The 24,353-nt window shown below is 39.7% G+C and overlaps 1 protein-coding gene across 10 annotated transcripts in view; it reads left to right on the top strand.

The window, feature by feature from the left end:
* LOC147348220 (contactin-4) overlaps positions 1 to 24,353 on the top strand; it is a 1,019,923-nt gene that overhangs the window by 967,254 nt on the left and 28,316 nt on the right. For 9 of the 10 annotated variants that reach the window (XM_086366640.1, XM_086366644.1, XM_086366638.1 and 6 more), the window contains 2 exons: positions 18,260 to 18,435; positions 23,730 to 23,850. In XM_086366640.1, the coding sequence (XP_086222766.1) occupies positions 18,260 to 18,435; positions 23,730 to 23,850 (297 nt within the window). The remainder of the gene's footprint in view (positions 1 to 18,259; positions 18,436 to 23,729; positions 23,851 to 24,353) is intronic. The other variant, XM_086366647.1, reaches the window with a different exon arrangement.

The following is a 24,353-nucleotide window of genomic DNA, read 5'->3' as shown; positions in this document are numbered from 1 at the left end:
TTAGTTTATTTTTCTGTGGCATATTCACTTAAAATTTTTACATTTTGGATAGTAAAGTGATCTAAGTCCCGTCTTCCCTTCCACTGCTTTCCTCTCTCTTCCCATGATCGCTTCTCTTCCCAACACAAGTCAGTACAGGCTGAGGATGTAGGGTGGTGATGAGGGTTGGAGAGGGATGTGGAGGCATGTTTCTATATGTCCAGAATCCCTGGATGTGGGATAGTTGAGGGTAGATGCAGAAGTGATGGGCAGAGGAGACAGTTGACAAAGTTTGGGGATTGATTACACCAAACAGAAAAGTTGATTAGGCAAATACATGTTTTGTAGATAAAATATAGAACAGTTACAGATGTATATGTGCAGGTATTATACACATGTGTGTGTGCATGCTTAGCTCTTTGAATGAGAGGGACCAGAATCAATGAGCACAATAGTATTTACATCTTGGTTTCTCAAAACCATCCTCCACTGAAAAGAACCAATCCTCCGTGGAGAAATTGCCAATTTCTTTCTAGAGCTATAGCACCATATAAGATGAGCCTGGAACTTCTTACTGGGCCAAAAAGTAAGGAAACAAATGATAACAAAATGTTCCAAGGGCATAGGAAGCCAGCCTAAAAACTGGCCAAATGGGGACAATTTGAGCATCAAAAGAGATAACAATAGTAATGTATTACAAGTCATTGAATACAATAGGAAGCCAAAAATAAATGAATGAATGAGAAAAGAAAGCTCTTTTTAAAAGTTGAATGTCATCTAATATATGTAGAAGAAGTGATGGGGATATAGACTTTTCATTTGGCAACATCAGAGAGATGGTTGCTTCTGGCAGGAGTCTTCAGTGGATCCTAAGGTTGGTGGATCAAAGTTTGATGAATATCAAATATTGGTGTAATTTTGGAATGAAAATGAAAGTGTTAGTTGCTCAGTAATGTCTGACTCTTTGCAACCCCCATGGACTGACTGTAACCTGCCAGGCTCCTCTGTTCATGGAATTCTCCAAGCTAGAATACTGGAGTGGATTGCCATTTCCTTCTCCAGGGGATCTTCCCAAGCCAGGGACTGAACCTGGGTCTCCCACATTGCAGGCAGATTCTTTAGTATCTGAGCCACCAGGGAAGTCCCAATTTTGGAATAATCGCCCCAGAAAATTCTGATCAGTTTCAAGTTGCTAAATACAAGGTAGTGAAGCCAGTCAGGCACCAGCTTGACCTGGTGATTAGAATTAACATGGTCATTGGTCAGTGTTGAGATGAGTACATATCACATCATATAGCTCCTGGTTTGACTCACTTCGAAGGTACTGCATAGGATATCAATGTTGTTCCTGCTGAAAATGCAGACCTGAGATAGATCATAAGGAAACATCAGATGACCCTAGTTTGAGAGTCACCCTACAAAATGTAAGGTCTGTCCTCTTTAAAAATGTCAGGGATTTGACACAGAAGGAAGAACAGAAGAAATGTCCTTACTTGACAGAGGCTAAGGAAGCTTGACAATGAAATGAAACATTCACTCCTGAATAAGATCCTGGATCAAAAGATAAAGAGACATTACTGAGAAAGTTAGCAAATTTTGAATGAGATCTGAATTGCCTAGTGGTGATGTGCCAGAGTTGATTACTTGGAAGCTGTGCTGGTTATCAGCAAAGTGTTCTTGTTTGGGGAAATCCATACTGAAATGTTTTAGGGTGATGAGTTATGATGTCTGGACTGCTCTCAAAAGATTTAGAAAAAGACTAATGATAATAGGTAAATATAAATTATGAATATATATATATATCTATTACATATCTATTATATATGACAGAAGAGGAAATAAGCAAATGCAATAAAATATTAACAGTGTAGGTGTCTGTGTGAAGGTAAAGGAGCTCTTTGTACTTTTCTGAAAACTTTTCTATAACTTTGAAATTATTTCAAAATAAATTATTTTAAAATAAATTACTTTCTAAAAGAGAGAAAAAGTCCTAAACGCGGCATTAAAGGCAAAAGTCTGCCATGAGCACAGAGGGTCAGAGTTTGCACAATGAGTGAACAATTAGGTGGCTGATTTTTTCTGCTCTATAGTTAGCTTGTGCTGTGTTGTGCTCACTCAGTTGTGTCTGACTCTGTGCAGACATCTGGACTGTAACCCCCCAGGGTCCTCTGTCCATGGGGATTCTCCAGACAAGAATACTAGCGTGGGTAGCCTATCCCTTCTCCAGGGGATCTTCCTGACCCAGGAATCAGACCTGGGTCTCCTGCATTGCACGTAGATTCTTTACCAGATGAGCTACCAGGGAAGCCCATAGTCAGTTTTAGTCAGTATAAAAAATAAGAAATACAGCACAATAGCTTCCCAGGCTACATCACATCAAGGCTTAGGTCCTTAACTTTTGTTAGTAACCAACACCGCCTTTTGTAGATCATTACTCAATTAATCGTTCACTAACTCTCATGAGTAGGGACAGAGCTGAGCACCAAGGATTTATGAAAGTGTAAGATGTTTTCCCCAACCCCCAGGAATCTGATTTGTTGTTGTTATTCAGTCACTCAGCCATGTCCAACTCTTTGCAACCCCATGGACTGCAGCACGCAAGGCTTTCCTGTCCTTCACCATCTACCGGAGTTTGCTCAAACTCTTGTCCATTGAGTCAGTGATGCCATCCAACCATCTCATCCTCTGTCATCCCCTTCTCTTCCCACCTTCAATCTTTCCCAGCATCGGGGTCTTTTCCAATAAGTTGGTTCTTCACATCAGATGGCCAAAGAAGTGGAGCTTCAGCTTCAACATTAGCCCTTCCAACAAATATTCAGGACTGATTTCCTTTAGGTTTGACTGGTTTGATCTCCTTGCTGTCCAACAGACTCTCAAGAGTTTTCTCCAACACCACAGTTCAGTTCTTCAGCACTCAGCCTTCTTAATGGTCCAACTCTCATATCCATACATGACTACTGGAAAAACCATATCCTTGACTATATGGACCTTTGTCAGCAAAGTAATGTCTCTGCTTTTTAATATGCTGCCTAGGTTGGTCATAGCTATTCTTCGAAGGAGCAAGCATCTTTTAATTTCATGCCTGCAGTCACCATCTGCAGTGATTTTGGAGCCCAAGAAAATAAAGTCTGTCACTGTTTCCTTGTTTCCCCATCTATTTGCCATGAAGTGATGGGCTCTGATAACATGATCTTTATTTTTTGAATGTTGAGTTTTAAGGCAACTTTTTCACTCTCCTCTTTGACCTTCATCAAGAGGCTTTTTAGTTCCTCTTCACTTTCTGCCATAAGGGTGGTGTCATCTGCATATCTGAGGTTACTGATGTTTCTCCCATAAATCTTGATTCCAGCTTGTGCTTCATCCAGCCCAGCATTTCGCATGATGTACTCTGCATGTAAGTTAAATAAGCAGAGTGACAATATACAGCCTTGACATATTCCTTTCCCAATTTGGAACCAGTCCAGTGTTCTATGTCCAGTTCTTCTTGACCTGCATACAGGTTTCTCAGGAGGCAGGTCAGGTGGTCTGGTATTCCCATCTCTTTAAGAATTTTCCACAGTATATTGTGATCTACACCATCAAAGGCCTTAGCACAGTCAATGTAGCAGAATTAGAATCTGATGACAGGGAAGAAATGGGATAGTGATATTCCACAATAATGCTCAAGTATAATGCTAAAGAAGTAGAACAGACAGTTAATGCTGACAAGCTTTGAACAAGAAAAGGATCAGTCATGAGAAGAGTGGTCAGGAAGGCACTGGAAAGGTGGCTCTGTAGAGAGGTAATAGGATTCATCTACCCTGGCTGGCTTCTGTGTAACCTGACAGAGCTGGATAGAGCCCACCTCCATTTAAATACTTCTAGAAATGGTGATGCATATTCTCTGGAGGCAGCCCATTTTCCTGTTCATAAAATCAGATTATTTAGAAAGCTCTCCTTTTTACAGAGCCAAACTATGCCTATTTGTAGTTCCCCTTTGCTTTCTACTTTGAGGCAACACAAAGTAAGCTCAATTCATCTGCTGTTTATAAACCCTTCACATATTTGCAGACGAGTCTCATGTCCCCTCTCATTTCTCCTTTTCCTGTCAAACAATTTCATTTATTTTAACTGTTACAAGTTTATTAGCTCCTTCACTAACCTAGGTGCAATAATGTGTCAGTGAATCCAAAAGATGTTCCTAGTAAGCTGTGGTCTCATTAATGCAAAGTATAATGGGATTTTTACCTCTCTAAGATAAATATCACATGCTATTTAGTATAGCCTAAGATTTCATTAGCTTCTTTCACAGCTGCATAGACCATTTTGAGACTGAAACACTCAAGTTTTTTCCATGTGAACTGCCAACCCAGTTTTCCCCCAGCCTGAACCTATATAGCTTATTTTTAGAAGTAAAGCTTTTTTGCTTTGCGCCTTTGCATGTGCTTTGTGCTCAGTCCTGTCCAACTCTTTGTGACCCCATAGACTGTATACCACCAGGCTCCTCTGCCCATGAAATTTTCCAGACACAAATACTGGAATGAGTTGCCATTTCCTTCTCTACAGGATCTTTCCGACCCAGGGATAGAACCCATGTCTCCTACTTTGGCAGGAGGATTCTTTACCACTGCGCCACTTGGGTTTGCCTGTTTAGTTCATCCTGAAATAAAGAATTGGTCCAGTTTGAAATCGCTGGGAATTCTGAGTCTCATCTCATGTTTAGGGATCCCTTTTTGATGTGTGTTTTATGCAAAATTAGTGAAAAACAGTTCATCCAGCACTGGTTTTATTTTTGTTGAAAAAAAAAATAAGACCAACTAAAGAGACCTTAAATTCATCCCTAGAGATTCTTCCTCCAGATTGATTGTGATCATTAATCAATTGTCTTGGCTGTGGCCTTTAATGACTACCAAAAATAGTTCTCTGTCCCCCTTAGTATCATTTGAGGTAAGTTGTCTGTTAGCTCTTTGGCTCTTATTTTTTAAAGAATCCCATTAAAATATATATATACATATTTATTTTTAATTGATTAATGATTGCTTTACAATATTGGTTTGATTTCTGTCATACATCAACATGAATTAACCACAGGTGTATATTTGCCCTCTCCCTCTTCAATCTCCCTCCTACTTCCCACCCAAAAAAACACCATATGAGAAATCCTGTTTTTTAAAGTTTCCCTACAAAATTTAATATTAAAAAGAAGATACAATCTGACTTTAGGCATCATCAAAACCGTTACAGTCACAAACAATGAGTGCTAGAGAGGGTGTGGAGGAAAGGGGACCCTCTTACACTGTTGGTGGGAATGCAAATTGGTATTGCCACTATGGAGAACAGTATGCGATTGCTTAAAAAACTAGGAATAAAATTGCCATATGACCCAGCAATCCCACGACTGGGCATAATTGAAGCCATAATTGAAAAAGAGATATGTACCCCAATGTTCATTGCAACACTATTTACAATAACTAGGACATGGAAACAACCTGGATGTCCATCAACAGATGAATGGATAAGGAAGTGGTGGTGCATACATACAATAGAATATTACTCAGCTATCAGAAGGAGGCTTCCCTAGTGGTGCAGATAGTAAAGAATCTGCCTGCAATGTGGGAGATAAATAAACAGGAACAGGCTTGAGTCAGTTCTAATGAGATGGATGAACCTAGAGCCCATTATGCAGGCGAAGTAAGTCAGAAAGACAAATACCACATATTAATGCATATGTATGGAATCTAGAAAGATAGTACTGATGATCTTATATGCAGGGCAGCAAAGAAACACAGACACAGTGTTTTGAACACAGTGGGGGAAGGAGAGGAAACAGAGTTTTGGACACAGTAGGGAAAGGAGAGGGTGGGGTGATTTGAAAGAATAGCATTGAAACATACATGTTACCATAAGTAAAACAGATAGCCAGTGGGAGTTTTCTGCATGATGCAGGGAGCCCAAAGCCAGTGCTCTGTGACAACCTAGAGGGGTGGAAGGAGGAAGGAGGTGAGAGGGGGATACAAAAGGGAGGGGACATATGTAAACTTATGACTAATTCATGTTGATGTATAGCAAAAAAAAAATAGCATCACAATATTGCAAAGTAATTCTATAATTTAAAATAAAATAAATTTAAACATTATGATCAAGCAAGTCACTAAAACAGAAAGATGTATACCTCCAAGGAGTGAAGATGACTAAAACACTTTCCTGATAGGCACCAAATGAATATCTTGGCACTGGGAGGGAAATGTAAAGAAATTATATACTGAAATGAACGGGTTGCTTATACTATAGGCAAACAACATCAAAATGGAATTCTTATTCTACAAACCACAGACACTTGTTTTATAGATAATAAAATCCCTAATGAGAAAGCTTTTCTTCTAGTAAAGTCAGAATAAAATATGACTTGGTTCAGTTCAGTTCAGTAATTCAGTAATGTCCAACTCTTTGTGACCCCGTGGACTGCAGCACTTCAGGCCTCCCTGTCCATTACCAACTCCTGGAGTTTATACAAGCTCATGCCAATTGAGTAAGTGATGCCATCCAACCAACTCATCCTCTGTCGTCCCCATCTCCTCCAACCTTCAATCTTTCCCAGCATCAGGCTCTTTTCTAAATGAATCAGCTCTTCGCATCAGGTGGCCAAAGTATTGGAGTTTCAATTTCAACAGAAGTACTTCCAATGAACATTAAGGACTGATTTCCTTTAGGATGGACTGGTTGGAACTCCTTGCAGCCGAAGGGACTCTCAAGAGTCTTCTCCAACACCACAGTTCAAAAGCATCAATTCTTCAGTGTTCAGCTTTCTTTCTAGTCTAACTCTCACATCCATACATGACTGCTGGATAAACAATAGCTTTAACTAGATGGACCTTCGTTGGCAAAGTAGCATCTCTGCTTTTTAATATGCTGTCTAGTTTGGTCATAACTTTTCTTCCAAGGAGTAAGTGTCTTTTAATTTCATGGCTGCAGTCACCATCTTCAGTGATTTTGGAGCCCCCCAAAATAAAGTCTGCCACTGTTTCCACTGTTTCCCCATCTATTTCCCATGAAGTAATGGGACCAGATGTCATGATCTTTTTTTTCTGAATGTTGACCTTTAAGCCAACTTTTTCACTCTCCTTTTTCACTTTCATCAAGAGGCTCTTTAGTTCTTCTTCACTTTCTGCCATAAGGGTGGTATCATCTGCATATCTGAGGTTATTGATATTTCTCTCAGGAACCATGATTTCAACTTGTGCTTCATCCAGCCAAGCATTTGTCATGATGTACTCTGCATATAAGTTAAATAAGCAGAGTGACAATATTCAGCCTTGACATACCCCTCTTCTTATTTGAAACCAGTCTGTTTTTCCATGTCCAGTTCTAACTGTAGCTTCCTGACCTGCATACAGATTACTCAAGAGGCAGGTCAGGTGGCCTGGTATTCCCATGATTTTCAGAATTTGCCACAGTTTATTGTGATCCTCACTGTCGAAGAAAAAGAAATGTGAAAAAGCAAACTGTCTTTCTGAGGAGGCCTTACAAATAGCTGTGAAAATAAGAGAAGCAAAAAGCAAAGGAGAAAAGGAAAGATATACCCATTTGAATGCAGAGTTCCAAAGAATAGCAAGGAGAGATAAGAAACCCTTCCTCAATGATCAATGCAAAGAAATACAGGAAAACAATAGAAATACTAGAGATCTCTTTAACAAAATTAGAGATACCAAGGGAACATTTCATGCAAAGATGGGCTCAAAAGGACAGAAATGGTATGGACCTAACAGAAGCATAAGATATTAAGAAGAGGTGGCAAGAATACACAGAAGAACTGTACAAAAAACATCTTCATGACCCAGCTAATCACAATGGTGTGATCACTCACCTAGAGCCAGATAATCTGGAATATGAAGTCAAGTGGGCTTTAGGAAGCATCACTACGAACAAAGCTGGTGGAGGCGATGGAATTCCAGTTGAGCTATTTCAAATCCTAAAGATGATGCTGTGAAAGTGCTGAATTCAATATGCCAGCAAGTTTGGAAAACTCAGCAGTGGTCACGGGACTGGAAAAGGTCAGTTTTCATTCCAATCCCAAAGAAAGGCAATGCCAAAGAATGCTCAAATTACCGCACAATTGCACTCATCTCACACGCTAGTAAAGTAATGCTCAAAATTCTCCAAGCCAGGCTTCAGTAGAATGTGAACCGAACTTCCAGATGTTCAAGCTGGATTTAGAAAAGGCAGAGGAATCAGAGATCAAATTGCCAACATCCTCTGGATCATCGAAAAAGCCAAGAGAGTTCCAGAAAAACAGCTATTTCTACTTTATTGACTATGCCAAAGCCCTTGACTGTGTGGATCACAATAAACTGTGGAAAATTCTGAAAGAGATGGGAATACCAGACAACCTGACCTGCCTCTTGAGACCTCTATGCAGGTCAGGAAGCAACAGTTAGAACGGAACATGGAACAACAAACTGGTTCCAAATAGGAAAAGGAGTACGTCAAGGCTGTATATTGTCACCCTGCTTATTTAACTTATATGCAGAGTACATCATGAGAAACGCTGGGCTGGAAGAAGCACAAGCTGGAATCAAGATTGCCAGGAGAAATATCAATAACCTCAGATATGCAGATGACACCACCCTTATGGCAGAAAGTGAAGAAGAACTAAAGAGCCTCTTGATGAAAGTGAAAAAGGAGAGTGAAAAAGTTGGCTTAAAGCTCAACATTCAGAAAACTAAGATCATGGCATCCGGTCCCATCACTTCATGGGAAATAGATGGGGAAACAGTGGAAACAGTGTCAGACTTTATTTTGGGGGGCTCCAAAATCACTGAAGATGGTGACTGCAGCCATGAAATTAAAAGACGCTTACTCCTTGGAAAGAAAGTTATGACCAACCTAGATAGCATATTAAAAAGCAGAGACATTACTTTGATGACAAAGGTCCATCTAGTCAAGGCTATGGTTTTTCCAGTAGTCATGTATGGATGTGAGGGTTGCAATAGAAAGAAAGCTGAGCTCCAAAGAATTGATGCTTTTGAACTGTGGTGTTGGAGAATTCTCTTGAGAGTTCCTTGAACTGCAAGGAGTTCCAACCTGTCCATCCTAAAGGAGATCAGTCCTGCGTGTTCTTTGAAAGGACTGATGTTGAAGCTGAAACTCCAATCTTTTGGCCACCTGATGTGAAGACCTGACTCACTGGAAAAGACCCTGATGCTGGGAAAGATTGAGGGCAGGAGGAGAAGGGGACGACAGAGGATGAGATGGTTGGATGGCATCACCAACTCCATGGACATGAGTTTGGGTAAACTCCAGGAGTTGGTGATGGACAGGGAAGCCTGGCATGCTGTGGTTCATGATCACAGAGGGTCAGACATGACTGAGCGACTGAACTGAACTGACACAGTCAAAGGCTTTGGCATAGTCAATAAAGCAGAAATAGATGTTTTTCTGGAACTCTCTTGCTTTTTTGATGATCCAGCGGATGTTGGCAATTTGATCTCTGGTTTCTCTGCCTTTTCTAAATCCATCTTGAACAGCTGGAACTTCACGGTTCATATAGTGTTGAAGCCTGGCTTGGAGAATTTTGAGCATTGTTTTGCTAGCATGTGAGATGAGTGCAAATGTGCAGTACTTTGAGCATTCTTTGGCGTTGCCTTTCTTTAGGATTGGAATGAAAACTGACCTTTTCCAGTCCCATGACCACTGCTGAGTTTTCCAAACTTGCTGGCATATTGAGTGCAGCACTTTCACAGCATCATCTTTAGGATTTGAAATAGCTCAACTGGAATTCCATTGCCTCCACTAGCTTTATTCGTAGTGATGCTTCCTAAGGCCCACTTGACTTCACATTCCAGGTTTCTGTCTCTAGGTGAGTTATCACACCATCGTGATTATCTGGGTTGTGAAGATCTTCTTTGTACAGTTCTTCTGTGTATTCTTGCCACCTCTTCTTAATATCTTCTGCTTCTATTAGGTCCATACCATTTCTGTCCTTTATTGAGCCCATCTTTGCATGAAGTGTTCCCCTGGTATCTCTAATTTTCTTAAAGAGATCTCTAGTCTTTCCCATTCTATCGTTTTCCTCTATTTCTTTGCATTGATCATTGAGGAAGGGTTTCTTATCTCTCCTTGCTATTCTTTGGAACTCTGCATTCAAATGGGTATATCTTTCCTTTTCTCCTTTGCTTTTTGCTTCTCTTATTTTTATAGCTATTTGTAAGGCCTCCTCAGACAGCCATTTTGGTTTTTTGCATTTCTTTTTCTTGGGAATGGTCTTGCTCCCTGTCTCCTGTACAATGTCACAAACCTCCATCCATAGTTCATCAGGCTCTCTGTCTATCAGATCTAGTCCCTTAAATCTATTTCTCACTTCCACTGTATAATCGTTAGGAATTTGATTTAGGTCATACCTGAATGGTCTTTTCCTACTTTCTTCGATTTAAGTCTGAATTTGGCAATAAGGATTCCATGATCTGAGCCAGTCAGCGCCCAGTCTTGTTTTTGCTGACTGTATAGAGCTTCTCCATCTTTGGCTGCAAAGAATGTAATCAATCTGATTTTGGTGTTGACCATCTGGTGATGTCCATGTGTAGAGTCTTCTCTTGTGTTGTTGGAAGAGGGTGTTTCCTATGACCAGTGCATTCTCTTGGCAAAACTCTATTAGCCTTTGCCCTGCTTCATTCTGTGCTCCAAGTCCAAATTTGCCTGTTACTCCAGGTGTTTCTTGACTTCCTACTTTTGCATTCCAGTCCCTTATCATGATTAGTACATCTTTTTTGGGTGTTAGTTCTAGAAGGTCTTGTAGGCTTCATAGATGCTTTGGGTAGCATTGCCATTTTAACTAAATTAATTCATCTGATTGAAGAACATGAGATATCTTTCCACTTAACTGAATCCTCCTCAGTTTCCTTTATAATGTTTTATAGTTCTCACCATATATAGTTCTTTCATCTCCTTGGTCAAGTTTATTTCTCTTAGGCATTTTATTTGTTTTTTGATGTGATTTTAAAAGTACTGTTTTCTACTTTACCTTTCTGATATTTCATTGTTAGTGTGAAAGGAATTATGCATCTAATCATTGACTTAATCATTAACACAGTGGTTAATAATTAAATCTCTCTCTCATGGTTGTTTTGATCTTTAGAATAAAGCACTTAGTTTACTTCTGTCTTCTCTATGTTATAGAAAACATTATAAGGCATAAAGGAATGTTTTTTTACTCTCTGATGGTTAATCATTTGATAAATATATGTATATATTTTCAGCATCAGTCCTCTGGAGTTCTGAATTTATCATTTTCCATGTGGTGAACCAACCACAAGCTGGAAAGTTTTGGGGTATTGTTGGCCCTATTTTATTATTCCTATTTAATTACATCCAAATCCAGACATCAGTTCACATCTTGAGTTCTAATTGCCTTTGAGAGTTCTATGCACAGAACAATGGATGGAGTGACTCTTCAGAACACAAGTCGTAAATATAGGTTCTTCCTGATCTTGATGAATTAAAACCAAAGGAGGGGAGACAGTTTTGTTTTGAAGACACCATCTGCTTATTTGTGTACAGTGTTTGTATTCAAATTTAAATAAATTAATCACACAAAGAGCATCTGAATTCACAACACGGAAAACAGGAGTACTGAACAAGCATACAATTTGAGAAAACCGAGAAACTAATGAGGTTTTGAACCTCTTTAGTTTAATCTCTTCTAGTCCCAGGGAGACCTCTCTGGTGTATGTACGGTGCTTGACTTCCTTTGCATTGATTCTTGCTACTTCAGGGCTCAAATGTGGATCAGTGACAAGTGCTACAGTAATGAATTAGCATCTGTCATCACAGTAGCTGTACCAGCATAATCCTTGATTTGGAGAACTTTGGTCCTTGGTTAACAGGCAACTGAGTTCAGCAATAATAATAAAATCTGTCCCAGATCACTGAATGTGCATAAAAGGATGAACATTTCTTTAGGTGAAAAAAAAAAGATGTCAATTAAAAATGTAACCAGAATTGCAGGTGATTCTAGGCTTTCGGGTAGGTGCCAACTCCAAGACATTTTTGAGGACTTTAGCCTTGACATCTGACTCTGCACTCATCAGTGTGATGTGTAAGCTTACAGGTAGAGCCAGCATTTCAGTTATAAACTCATCACTGCTTTTTACCTAAGACAGTAACTTCATTCATCTTGCAGTAAAGCCCTCTGAAATCATCTTCACCCCACTGCCTTCTCTGAATTTCTTCTGTGTTTACATGTCTTCAGCTGACTACACAAAATCAAGAGTGCAAATTGCTGTATTATGCCCTCAGCCTTGTTCCCTGGATCGTTTGTGAATGGATATATCGTGTTTTTAGCTAAAGGAAGGGAGACAGCTTAGCACAACAGATAGTTCCTTAACCATTCTTAGGCATCAGTTTCCGTCATCTGTTAAACAGGAATAATAGATGTATTTGTTAAAAGTAAATGAAACAATCCATGTCAAGCATATAACATGGTATCTAGAATGTGAACAGTTAGTTTTTTAGTTAGTTAGGCTCTGTTAGTTTAGTCTTTTAGTTAGAAGTTAGACTCAGTTTTTGGTTTTTTGTTTTTGTTTGTTTGTTTATTTGGGCTTCCCAGATGGCGCTAGTGGTAAAGAATCCACCTGCCAATGCAGGAGACTCAAGAGACGTGGGTTCAATCCCTGGGTCGAGGAGATCCTCTCAGAGGAGGAGATGGCAACCTGCTCCAGTATTCTTGCCTGAAAACTTTGGACGGAGGAGCCAGGTCTCAAAGAGTCAGACAAGAATGAGTTACAAGCACAAGCATTTATTTATTCGGCTGCTTCTGGTCTTAGTCGTGGCACGTAGGATCTTTCATAACGGCGCATGGACTCTCTGGTTGTTGTGTGTGGGCTTTAGCGCACACAGGCTTGTGGTTGCCACAGTAGTTGCCTTGTGGCACGTGGGATCTTAGTTTTTTAACCAGAGATCAAACCTGCGTTCTCTGCATTATAAGGCCAGTTCTTAACCACTGGACTGCCAGGGAAGTCCCTCAGTTTTTATGAAAACGTTTTGCCAGGTCTCTCTTGGTACTAGGACACTGTTATCCATTCAGCATATAACGATTGCTTGGTAGATAGATGCACAAATGAATGAAGGTACATTAAAATGAAAATCTAAATTGCAAAATCAGTGGACAGCCATTTAAAATAGAATAAGGTGACATCATGCCAAATACAAACCGGAGATGCATATAATTTTGTTCAGGAATTATGTGCTCCAATCTTCATTTTATAGATGAATTTTGAAATTAAAAAATGATAAATGACACATTAAGTGAAATGGAGGTATTTTTTTAATTTTCTGCTTAGCATTATTCAAAGGTGACTTTTTTTTAACTCCTTCCATCATTAAAAAAAAAATCTCTATCTGTATCTTTTCCTGTGGGTCAGTTAATCAATAGCTGATTTTGATTATGTGACTTGCAAAAGCCTCAGGTTTTGAAATAAACAGCTATCTTTCCCATTATCTCTTAGCTAGTGTGTATGTGTGTGTGTTAGTCTCTCAGTCTTGTCCAACTCTTTGCAACCCCTTGGACTGTAGCCCACCAGGCTCCTCTATCCATGGAATTCTTCCAGGCAAAAAGCTCTTAGCTAGAAGTACCTGTTTTTCACTTCTGATTTCATGCTCACCATGAAATCACCAAGAGCACACCAATCCACTTGTCCTGAGCTTTACCTGTTTTCAGAAAACAGCAAAAGTATATTCCTCCACTAGATTAGAATCCATTTATGGATGCTGGGAAAGATTGAAGGCAGGAGAAGGGGACAACAGAGGATGAGATGGTTGGATGGCATCACTGACTCAATGGACTTGAGTTTGGGCAAGCTCCGGGAGTGGTGATGGACAGGGAAGCCTGGCATGCTGCAGTCCATGGGGTAACACAGAGGTGGACACAACTAAACGACTAAACAGAACCGACTCAGTTCAGATGTACACAGACTCCTTCTTTAATGACCTGAGATGTTTGCTTTCCAAAGTTGGATAAAAGTGTAGAAAGTACACTTCTATACTTTTAAAAGAGGAGATACTCTTTAAAGAGGAGATTTTAGTGAGTGGGTTGTTGGAAAGAGACTCCATTACAAAATTCCCAGCTGAGACTGTCATCTAGGAGGTGTATTCAGTAAATGTTTATGTGCTGCACAGCCTGTGAAACACAATCCTGTGAATGTGGAAGGGGGTTAGTCATCACTCTTTTACCGTCTCTCTTTGCTTTTGATTTGTCTTCTTTATTGTGGTGTGTTTGGTTGGTTTTAGGGTTCAGTATAGAGAAATTTCAGGTATATGGCTGAATTCATAATTTCACTCTGTAAGCACTTATATGACCTTTCAATTTAATTCACATTGCTTTTCACCATTTTACTCTCTGACATCAGTTATGAAATCCTATGTCAGTGAGAAAGTAGAGACTATCTATGTGTGAATGTAGTTTTAGGGTTCATAAACTATCTTGGATGAGCAAGTCTGTTTCATTCCTGATTAAAACTATAATGTAAAGGGTGAATTTAAAAACAAATTAGTAGTTTCTCATTTTTAAAAAGTGATATATGAGTAAAGTAAAGTTACACAGAGAAAAATATCACTTATGCTTGGAATCTAAAAAAATGCTACAAGTGAACTTATTTACAAAACAGACCAGATGGTCAACACCAAAATCAGATTGATTATATTCTTTGCAGCCAAAGATGGAGAAGCCCTATACAGTCAGCAAAAACAAGACTGGGAGCTGACTATGGCTCAGATCATGAGCTCCTTATTGCCAAATTCAGACTTAAATTGAAGAAAGTGGGGAAAACCAATAGACCATTCAGGTATGACCTAAATAAAATCCCTTATGACTATACAGTGGAAGTGAGAAATAGATTTAAGGGACTAGATCCAATAGACAGAGAGCCTGATGAACTATGGACAGAGGTTTGTGACATTGTACAGGAAACAGGGAGCAAGACCATACCCAAGAAAAAGAAATGCAAAAAAGTGAAATGGCTGTCTGAAAAGGTTTTACAAATAGCTGTGAAAAGAAGAGAAGCAAAAAGCAAAGGAGAAAAGGAAAGATATACCCATTTGAATGCAGAGTTCCAAAGAATATCAAGGAGAGATAAGAAACCCTTCCTCAGTGATAAATGCAAAGAAATAGAGGAAAACAATAGAGTGGGAAAGACTAGAGATCTCTTTAAGAAAATGAGAGATACCAAGGGAACATTTCATGCAAAGATGGGCATAATAAAGGACAGAAATGGTATGGACCTAACAGCAGCAGAAGATATTAAGAAGAGGTGGCAAGAATACACAGAGGAACCGTACAAAAAGGATCTTCACGACCCAGATAACTCACTTACCTAGAGCCAGACAACCTGGAATGTGAAGTCAAGTGGGCCTTAGGAACAATCACTACGAACAAAGCTAATGGAGGTGATGGAATTCCAGTTGAGCTATTTCAAATTCTAGAAGATGAGGCTGTGAAAGTACTGCACTCAATATGTCAGCAAATTTGGAAAATTCAGCAGTGGCCACAGGACTGGAAAAGGTCAGTTTTCATTCCAATCCCCAAAAAAGGCAATGCCAAAGAATGTTCAAACTACTGCACAATTGCACTCATCTCACACGCTAGTGAAGTAATGCTCAAAATTCTCCAAGCCAGGCTTCAACAGTATGTGAACCATGAACTTCCAGATGTTCAAGGTGGTTTTAGAAAAGGCAGAGAAACCAGAGATCAAATTGCCATCAACCACTGGATCATCAAAAAAGCAAGAGAGTTCCAGAAAAACATTTATTTCTGTTTTATTTACTATGCCAAAGCCTTTGACTGTGTGGATCACAAAAAACTGTGGAAAAGTAAAAGAGATGGGAATACCAGACCACCTGACCTGCCTCTTGAGAAACCTGTATGCAGGTCAGGAAGCAACAGTTAGAACTGGACATGGAACAACAGACTGGTTCCAAATAGGAAAAGGAGTACGTCAAGGCTGTATATTGTCACCCTGCTTATTTAACTTGTATGCAGAGTACATCATGAGAAACGCTGGGCTGGAAGAAGCACAAGCTGGAATCAAGATTCCGGGAGAAATACCAATAAACTCAGATATGCAGATGACACCACCCTTATGTCAGAAAGTGAAGAGGAACTAAAGAGCCTCTTGATGAAAGTGAAAAAGGAGAGTGAAAAAGTTGGCTTAAAGCTCAACATTCAGAAAACAAAGATCATGGCATCTGGTCCCATCACTTCATGGGAAATAGATGGGGAAACAGTGGAAACAGTGACAGACTTTATTTTTTTGGGCTCCAAAATCACTGAAGATGGTGACTGCAGCCATGAAATTAAAAGATGCTTGCTCCTTGAAAGTAAAGTTATGACCAATCTAGGCAGCATATTAAAAAGCAGAGACATTACTTTGTTGACAAAGGTCCATCTAGTCAAAGCTATGGTGTTTCCAGTAGTCATGTATGGTTGTGAGAGTTGGACTCTAAAGAAAGCTGAGTGCCGAAGAATTGATTCTTTTGAACTGTGGTGTTGAAGAAGACTTTTGAGAGTCCCTTGGACAGCAAGGAGATCCAACCAGTCCATGCTAAAAGAGATCAGTCCTGGGTTGTCATTGGAAGGACTCATCCTGAAGCTGAAACCCCAATACTTTGGCCACCTGATGTGAAGACCTGACTCATTGGAAAAAAAACCCTGATTTTGGGAAAGATTGAGGGCAGGAGGAGAAGGGGACAACAGAGGATGAGATGATTGGATGGCATCACCAACTCAATGGACATGGGTTTGGGTAGACTCCAGGAGTTGGTGTTGACAGGGGGGCCTGGCGCGCTGTGGGTCATGGGGTCGCAAAGAGTCGGACATGATTGAGCCTCTGAAATGAACTGAACTGAACAAAACAGAAAGACCTACAAACATAGAAAACAATCGTATCATTACCAAAGGCAAAGGGTGGGGAGGGATGACTTGGGAGTCTGGAAGGAATATATATACACACTGCTGCTGCTGCTGCTGCTGCTGCTGCTGCTGCTAAGTCGCTTCAGTCGTGTCCGACTCTGTGCGACCCCAGAGACGGCAGCCCACCAGGCTCCCCTGTCCCTGGGATTCTCCAGGCAAGAACACTGGAGTGGGTTGCCATTTCCTTCTCCAATGCATGAAAGTGAAAAGTGAAAGTGAAGTCACTCAGTCATGTCCAACCCTCAGCGACCCCATGGACCGCAGCCTTCCAGGCTCCTCCATCCATGGAATTTTCCAGGCAAGAGTACTGGAGTGGAGTGCCATTGCCTTCTCCGATATACACACTACTGTATATAAAATAAACAACAGGGACTTACCGTATAGCACAAGGAACTATAATCTGTATCTTGTAATAGTCTATAGTGGAAAGGAACCTGAGAAAGAATATATGTGTATAGCTGAATCACTTTGCTATATATTTGAAACTAACACAACATTGTAAATCAACTGTTCTTCAATAAGAAATAAGCTATATATATATATATATATATATATATACACACACACCATTTTGTCCGAGATATTCATTATAGCATTATTTATAATTATAATAAATTTGCTAAAATATTTACTAGTTTCATAATGGTTGAAACAATTAATAGCCTATCATACCGATTATAAAAATTTGTGGATAAAATGTAAGCCCGTATTATATTTAAGTAGATAATAAAGAGAAATATCATATATGTAGCATGTTTGCTATACTGCAAAACAAAACAACTGAAAAGCTATGAGTCCAAAACATGGAATAATTATACTAAAATGAAAATAGGAATTTTATCCGAACACTAAGAAACTATACATAATTTTGTTTTGCTTTGGTTCCTTCTTTCAGCTTCCCTGAATTTTCTGACTTTCGTATACTAAACATGTATCACTTTTATAGTAGAAAAAAGAAAGCTTCCAATTAGCATGGATTTTCCTGCTTCCACTCGGCTTTCTAGTGAAACCAGGGAGATCTGAAAACCTTTTTCAAGAGGCAGTTTCAGAGCAGGCTGCAGAAGTAGGCCCCTCTGCAAGTGTCTTAAGAGATGTAACCTCAGTGCTCCCCAGCTGAGTTCAGTTGCTCTGTGAAGGTTCACATTATGAGTGTTTTCATCTTTTCATATTAAAAATGACCTCCTGGCCCGAATGTGAGCTTCCCAGATGACTAAGGCTTGCCGGGCACAGCCTAAGAAAAAATAAAGCCAAACTCCTTAGTATTTCATCCTGCCCTTGAATTCTACATGTTATTGCTACTTATGCTCATAGGCTTTGTTGTTCTGTTTTGTTTTCACTCTCTAGATCCAACAAAGGTAATGGTACCTCCTTCCAGTATGGATGTCACTGTTGGAGAAAGTATTGTTCTGCCGTGCCAGGTGACGCACGATCACTCGCTCAACATCGTGTTCACTTGGTCGTTTAATGGACGCCTGATAGACTTTGACAGAGATGGGGACCACTTTGAAAGAGTTGGAGGGGTAAGTATAAAAATCAGATTATCCACAGTAAATGCGATGTGCAACTAAAGTGAGTCAAAAGACTCGTGTAGACTAACTTGAAAGGAAATATAAAGTTATTCTTTGATGATTTTCTTCAAACACCTTGAAAAACTCTTGGTTAATGTCTGCTCTGTTTTGCATAAGTGTGACCCTGTTTATTGAGTCACTTGTTTGCCAGTCCTTTTCTTAACCCTCATAATCCTTAACCTACAGGTTAGCTGTTCGTTTCCGTATATGAATGAGAAAACTCAGGGTCATGGGAGATACATGGCTTGCCTTGGCCTCATTGCTACTAAACTGCAGGTCTCAGCTTTAAACTGCAAATCCCAAATTCTCTGCCCCCTGGTGAACCATATGCCATGGAACTGAATTAATAAAATAGCTCGAGGACAGTTTACTCGTATTCTTTTAGACTGCTGACTAAACTCCCTTTGGCTCTTGTAGAATACTCATCATTGTGAGGTTAGGGCTTTCTTTCTTGAATCTGAAAGTCTGATCAGATTGTTTATTATCTCCAAATAATTTGAATTCTAATGATTGAATTTTCCAAAGGCCTTAATTATTTCCCATAAAAAAAAAATAGTACCATTGAACTCACACCAAGAAAACATTAAATTTGGAAACAATTTGAATCTATGACAATCATTTTCAAGAATAGTTTTTCTACCATAACATAGCCCTACTTTCCTATTACTAAGGTAGATTCCAGGGGGAAGGACTACATTGGGAGATTGGGATTGACATATACACACTACTATATATAAAATATAACTACTATATATAAAACACTACTGTATATAAAATAGATAACGAATAAGGACCTACTATATAGAACAGGGAATTCTACTCACTACTCTCTGATGGCTTATATGGGAAAAAAATCTAAAAAAGAGTAGACATATGCATGCATAGCTGATTCACTTTGCTGCAAGTAAACACAACCTTGTAACTCAACTCTACGCCAGCCAGAATTTAAAAAAGATTCATTCCAGCTGCCACCTTTCCTGCTAATTCTTTAGCAATGATTGATTGGCACTTTTAGTACTGGTATCACAAAGAGACAAACACTTGCCATACAAAGGGCTATTGAGATGGACAGAGGTCGTTACAAAAGGTGGTACAGAACAGAATACATGAGGCTGAATGGAGAACACTCCCTCCCTCCATGCTCCCAGAGGAATCTAATTTGCCCATCTCATCTTATCCCCATCTCTTATACTGAGAATAAATGGACTAAAGCTTATAAATTATACCTATGATATGTTGACCCTCAACATCTTCTGAAATATGGTGCTATTCCTATTATTTACATTCTTTCTGCCTTTCCCAAACAATACGCCTCTACTGAATTACCAAACACCCCAAATAATTTCTGTAACTATTTTCTCAAGTCTCCCAAGGATTGTATATGACTGGTACCATTTTAAATGCACGAGAGAGAAGTTATTTCATTCCCTCAATGGATGACTTGAGTCTACTGATTGTCCCTGGGAACTCTGGTTGAGAAAAGCTGGTTAAAATTGCCATTATTAACCATTCTGGACCACTTCAATATAGTTCAGCCTAATAACCTTGACCAAATAAAGAATGATATTAGCTATTTCACAACATCATTGAAGATACTAAATACCTTCAGGTTTAGAAACCTAAATAGCACAGTGCCTACCACCAAAAACAGTATGTAAGGAATTTTAATGATTGTATTCACTGAAGGAAGAGTAATATTAGTCCTAATAACATGAGAGTATACATTGAGAAAACCTCCACAGATTAAACAGAATATTTATTTTCATAGTAAAACCAATGTTTTGGGCAGGAGAGATAATAAAAATATTCTCTCAGGATGGCACAGTCAACAACCAATCAGACCAGCTGCCTAGGCTATCAAAATATAAATTCTGCCAATAAGACAGATGTGAACCTTATGCTGAACCACAGAAAGGTGGGCTGAAGCACAGGTAGAGACACCCCTGGACACTGATGACCACCTTTTGTAACGACCTCTGTCCATGGAATCACTCTCAATAGCCCTTTGTATGGCAAGTGTTTGTCTCTTTGTGATACCAGTACTAAAAGTGCCAATCAATCATTGCTAAAGAATTAAGTGCAAGGTTTGGGACATCACTGCAAATTGTGAGAGCTAAGTGTGTTAGCCACCAGGATCATTAACATCTGTGGAGTTAGTGCTGGACAACAAAGAGGTAAGGAAGCAATTCTGAAGTTAAGCCCATTTTGCAGTTTCTACTTGCCAGGTCAGTACTATGAAGATGACATTTGGTAGAGCTAACCTACTGCAGTTTTAATTATTATTATTTATTATTATTATTTCATTATTATTTATTTTATTTTATTATTTCACTGTCCTCTGGTCACCTCCAATGGTTCTGTCAGGAGCAGAGCAGACCACAACATCGTTTAGTTCTTTATGGTAGGAATGTGAATGTATATCTCAGTAGTGTGGTCTGAATGACTTCGAAGGGAAAGAGAAAGTTATTGCGGTCTCTTTCTGTGAGCCTCTTACCTCAATCCCGACTTTATATTTCTTTTCTTTGTTTCACTTTTACTTTAAAAACACGCATAGGGAAAGTATACTCCAAACAACACAGTCACAAAATTCTGTTAATGGATACCTGTGCTTGGAAATCTCCAGGCTACCACTAGCTTCTTTGAGCTTCCAGCCCTTGGTGAATAAAACAAATTATTGAGATAGTGTAGCTATTTATTTTAAACTACCAAGACTTTGTACCTTCACAACACACACTCCCTTATGAGGCATATTTTTTGTTTAAGTCTATGCTCAAAATCCTAGGATGTGAAATTTCTTAGGTAAAGAAGTATTAATAGCCATGGTGATGATGATACCTTATACTTGCAAAATGTCTAATCATTTATCAAGCATTTTCATATGCATCAGCTCTTTAATCCTCAGAAACTCTGTGAAATATGGTAGCAATTATCCCTATTTTACTAGCAATTATAAGACTTTATGAGTAAATAGAATCTAAATGAGGATCCAAGTGTTATAAATTAAAAAAAAAAAAAAGATTTCAGGTTTAAAAAAGAAAAGCACAACTCTTCTTGAATTAGATTTAATATTTTTGACATAATTTTTTCCCAGAGAATACTGACCATGGCCACCCCAATACTAGTTTAAATTTATCCCTGCTTTACAGTTTTCAGGATTTCACATACACATACAATCTCATTTGCTTCTCACAAGCCAGTGTCATAGGCAATGAATCCTTCTTTCATAGGTTAATAAACTAAGGCCCAGAGACACACAGCAAGGATCAGCCCCAGAGAGCTAAGTTTCAAAGCTTCAGCTCTCTCTTGACAATATGATTTTGCACTTCTTCTAACCCAGTTGTAACTATTGGCAGGTCTATGTCTTTCATTGCCCTGACTAAATATATAATATGTTGTACTGAAATCAAGGATGAAACCAAGTACACACTAATTTAGAATGAGATCCTTCCAGATGACAGCATAGCATTCCAGAAAAGGATAGGGATTGCAGCCTGACCATGTGAGCTTGCAGCCTGACCATGTGAGCTCACAGCCTGGCTCTGCCACTGACCAGCTAAGTGACTCCAGGCAAGACGTCTAGCCTTTCTGTGCTTGAGTTTCCTCATCTGTATAGTAGGGATAACAAAAGTGCCTACCTCACAGGACATGTCAGTACTCAGTATAATACATGCCTGCCAGATATTAAATACCACCAAGTATTATCCAATGTTATTGTCATCTGAAAGAATAACAATAGGGCCAAAATAACCTATGTTACCTTGCCACCCTTCAAGATTTAGAAATAAGCATAGCTTCCTGACTCAACCCTAGGGTGTTCTCCTGCTCAAGCAGCCATTCTCCGAACTTTTGATTAACAGAGCTATGAAACTCTAAGGTGTAGCTGTGTTTTTCAGTTTAATTGCCAGCTTTGTGACGGCCTGTAGCGGCATCTTCTCACATTTACCAAAAGTACTGTGCTGGTAAATGGTGTATAAATATTTCCAGGGCACCTAGATATCCATACTGGGCTGTAATGAGTCCTATTCATCTGCTGATCAAACACACATTTGGCATTGGAAAGCAAATTAGCCCCGTTCTACACTAGGGGATGCAAGATTTCCTTGGAGAGTCTGCTCCTCATAATTCTTTAATTCAAACTGAGGAGCAGTCAGAATGCTGGCTGTAAGACAGTTGTGCAGTAAAATACAGGTGCCTGCGAGCATGGACCTCCCCCGCCTTTACATATAAAGAGCTCCCAAGCACTGCAGTGCCATCAAAAGCTGGAGGTTGAGGGCATGTCTAAAGAAACCCACGGGACTAAATCAGCAGCCACTTTATATACATTTCAGCGCTTCCAAGGGAGCTCTCCTCAGTGTTGTGCAGCAGCCTGGATGGGAGGGGAGTTTAGGGGCAAATGCATGCTAAATCACTTCAGTCATGTCTGACTCTTTGTGGGCCTGTGGACTGTAGCCCATCAGTCTCCTCTGTCCATGAGATTCTCCAGGCCAGAATACTGGAGTGGGTTGTCATCCCTCCTGCAGGGGAACTTCCCGAACCAGGGATTGAACCCAACTCTCTTATGTCTCCTGCATTACCAGGCAGGTTCTTTACCACTAGTGCCCCCTGGGGGAGAATGGATATATGTATATGTATATGTACATGTATATGTATATGTGGCCTGCTGCTGCTGCTGCTGCTAAGTCGCTTCAGTCGTGTCCGACTCTGTGCGACCCCATAGACGGCAGCCCACCAGGCTCCCCCGTCCATGGGATTTTCCAGACAAGAGTACTGGAGTGAGTTGCCATTGCCTTCATATGTGGCCTGGCGTGCTGCAATTCATGGGGTCGCAGAGTCCGACACGACTGAGCAACTGAACTGAACTGAACTGATGACAATCTCTTTGCTGTTCTTCTGAAACTATAACAGCATTGTTAATGGGCTATACTCTAGTATAAAATAAAAACATTTTAAAATAAATAAATGCATTTGAAAAAATAATCAGTTTAAGTGCTTCCAACATGGGTGACAAACTCCTCCAGAGACGCGGAGGCCAGACACCTGAGGTCTCATCCGAGGTGTGTCCTGAGGACGTTGCTGTTATTACCTAACAGGCAGGCTCACGCATTTTTAATAGGCCACGGCTTGCATCGCTAATGTTTTCATCAGCCAGTGTAAAATAAATCTATTAGTCACAGTGTCCTTCATGTGATAATGATATTTAGAGCTCATTAAAAAGTAATTGTAGCCACTTTCCCCTACTTTATCAGCAGGATTCAGCTGGTGATTTGATGATCCGAAACATCCAGCTGAAGCATGCTGGGAAATACGTCTGCATGGTCCAAACAAGTGTCGACAGGCTGTCTGCCGCTGCCGACCTGATCGTGAGAGGTATGGGAATTGGGGGTTTCATTCTTAAAATACTTTCATGATATCTACTCCTGTGCAGAGCTCTAAAAGCCTCAGTGGTTTAGAATTACCAGCAGAGTCAATAGAAGGAAAACATTGTTAAGGTGTTAAGAGTCTACAAAAGTTTTGTGTACATCTGTTTCTCTCATAGGGGATCAGAAAGTGCAGAGTAAATCCACTTACTCTCTACTGAAAAGAACTCCTCTGAAGGCCCCAAGTGCCATGATTTACAGTGTTGGAGTTGATAGGACCTTCAAGAAAAACTGAGATTAAGAAAAGCAAATGGCTTAAAAAAGGATCACACTGTGCCTTTTGCTATTCGTCTAGGCTGAACCAAATCGGTATCTTAGGTCACTGATCTAAGAGTGGCTTAAGTAAAATCGTCACCAGTTTTCCCCAGGTTTTTCCCCCTTAAGTGATTAGTTCTCTCCAGTTTCTACAATATGGCTTTGGAAGGGAATACTTCCTGACTGCCTAGGTTGTAG

This window comes from Bos grunniens, chromosome 22 (assembly GCF_055505025.1).
Source record: "Bos grunniens cultivar Pamir isolate PY7600 chromosome 22, Bosgru_T2T1.0, whole genome shotgun sequence".
In the NCBI taxonomy this organism is placed as follows: Eukaryota; Metazoa; Chordata; class Mammalia; order Artiodactyla; family Bovidae; genus Bos; species Bos grunniens.
Note: the sequence above shows the minus strand (reverse complement) of the source record. Positions and strands in the feature narration are given on the sequence as shown.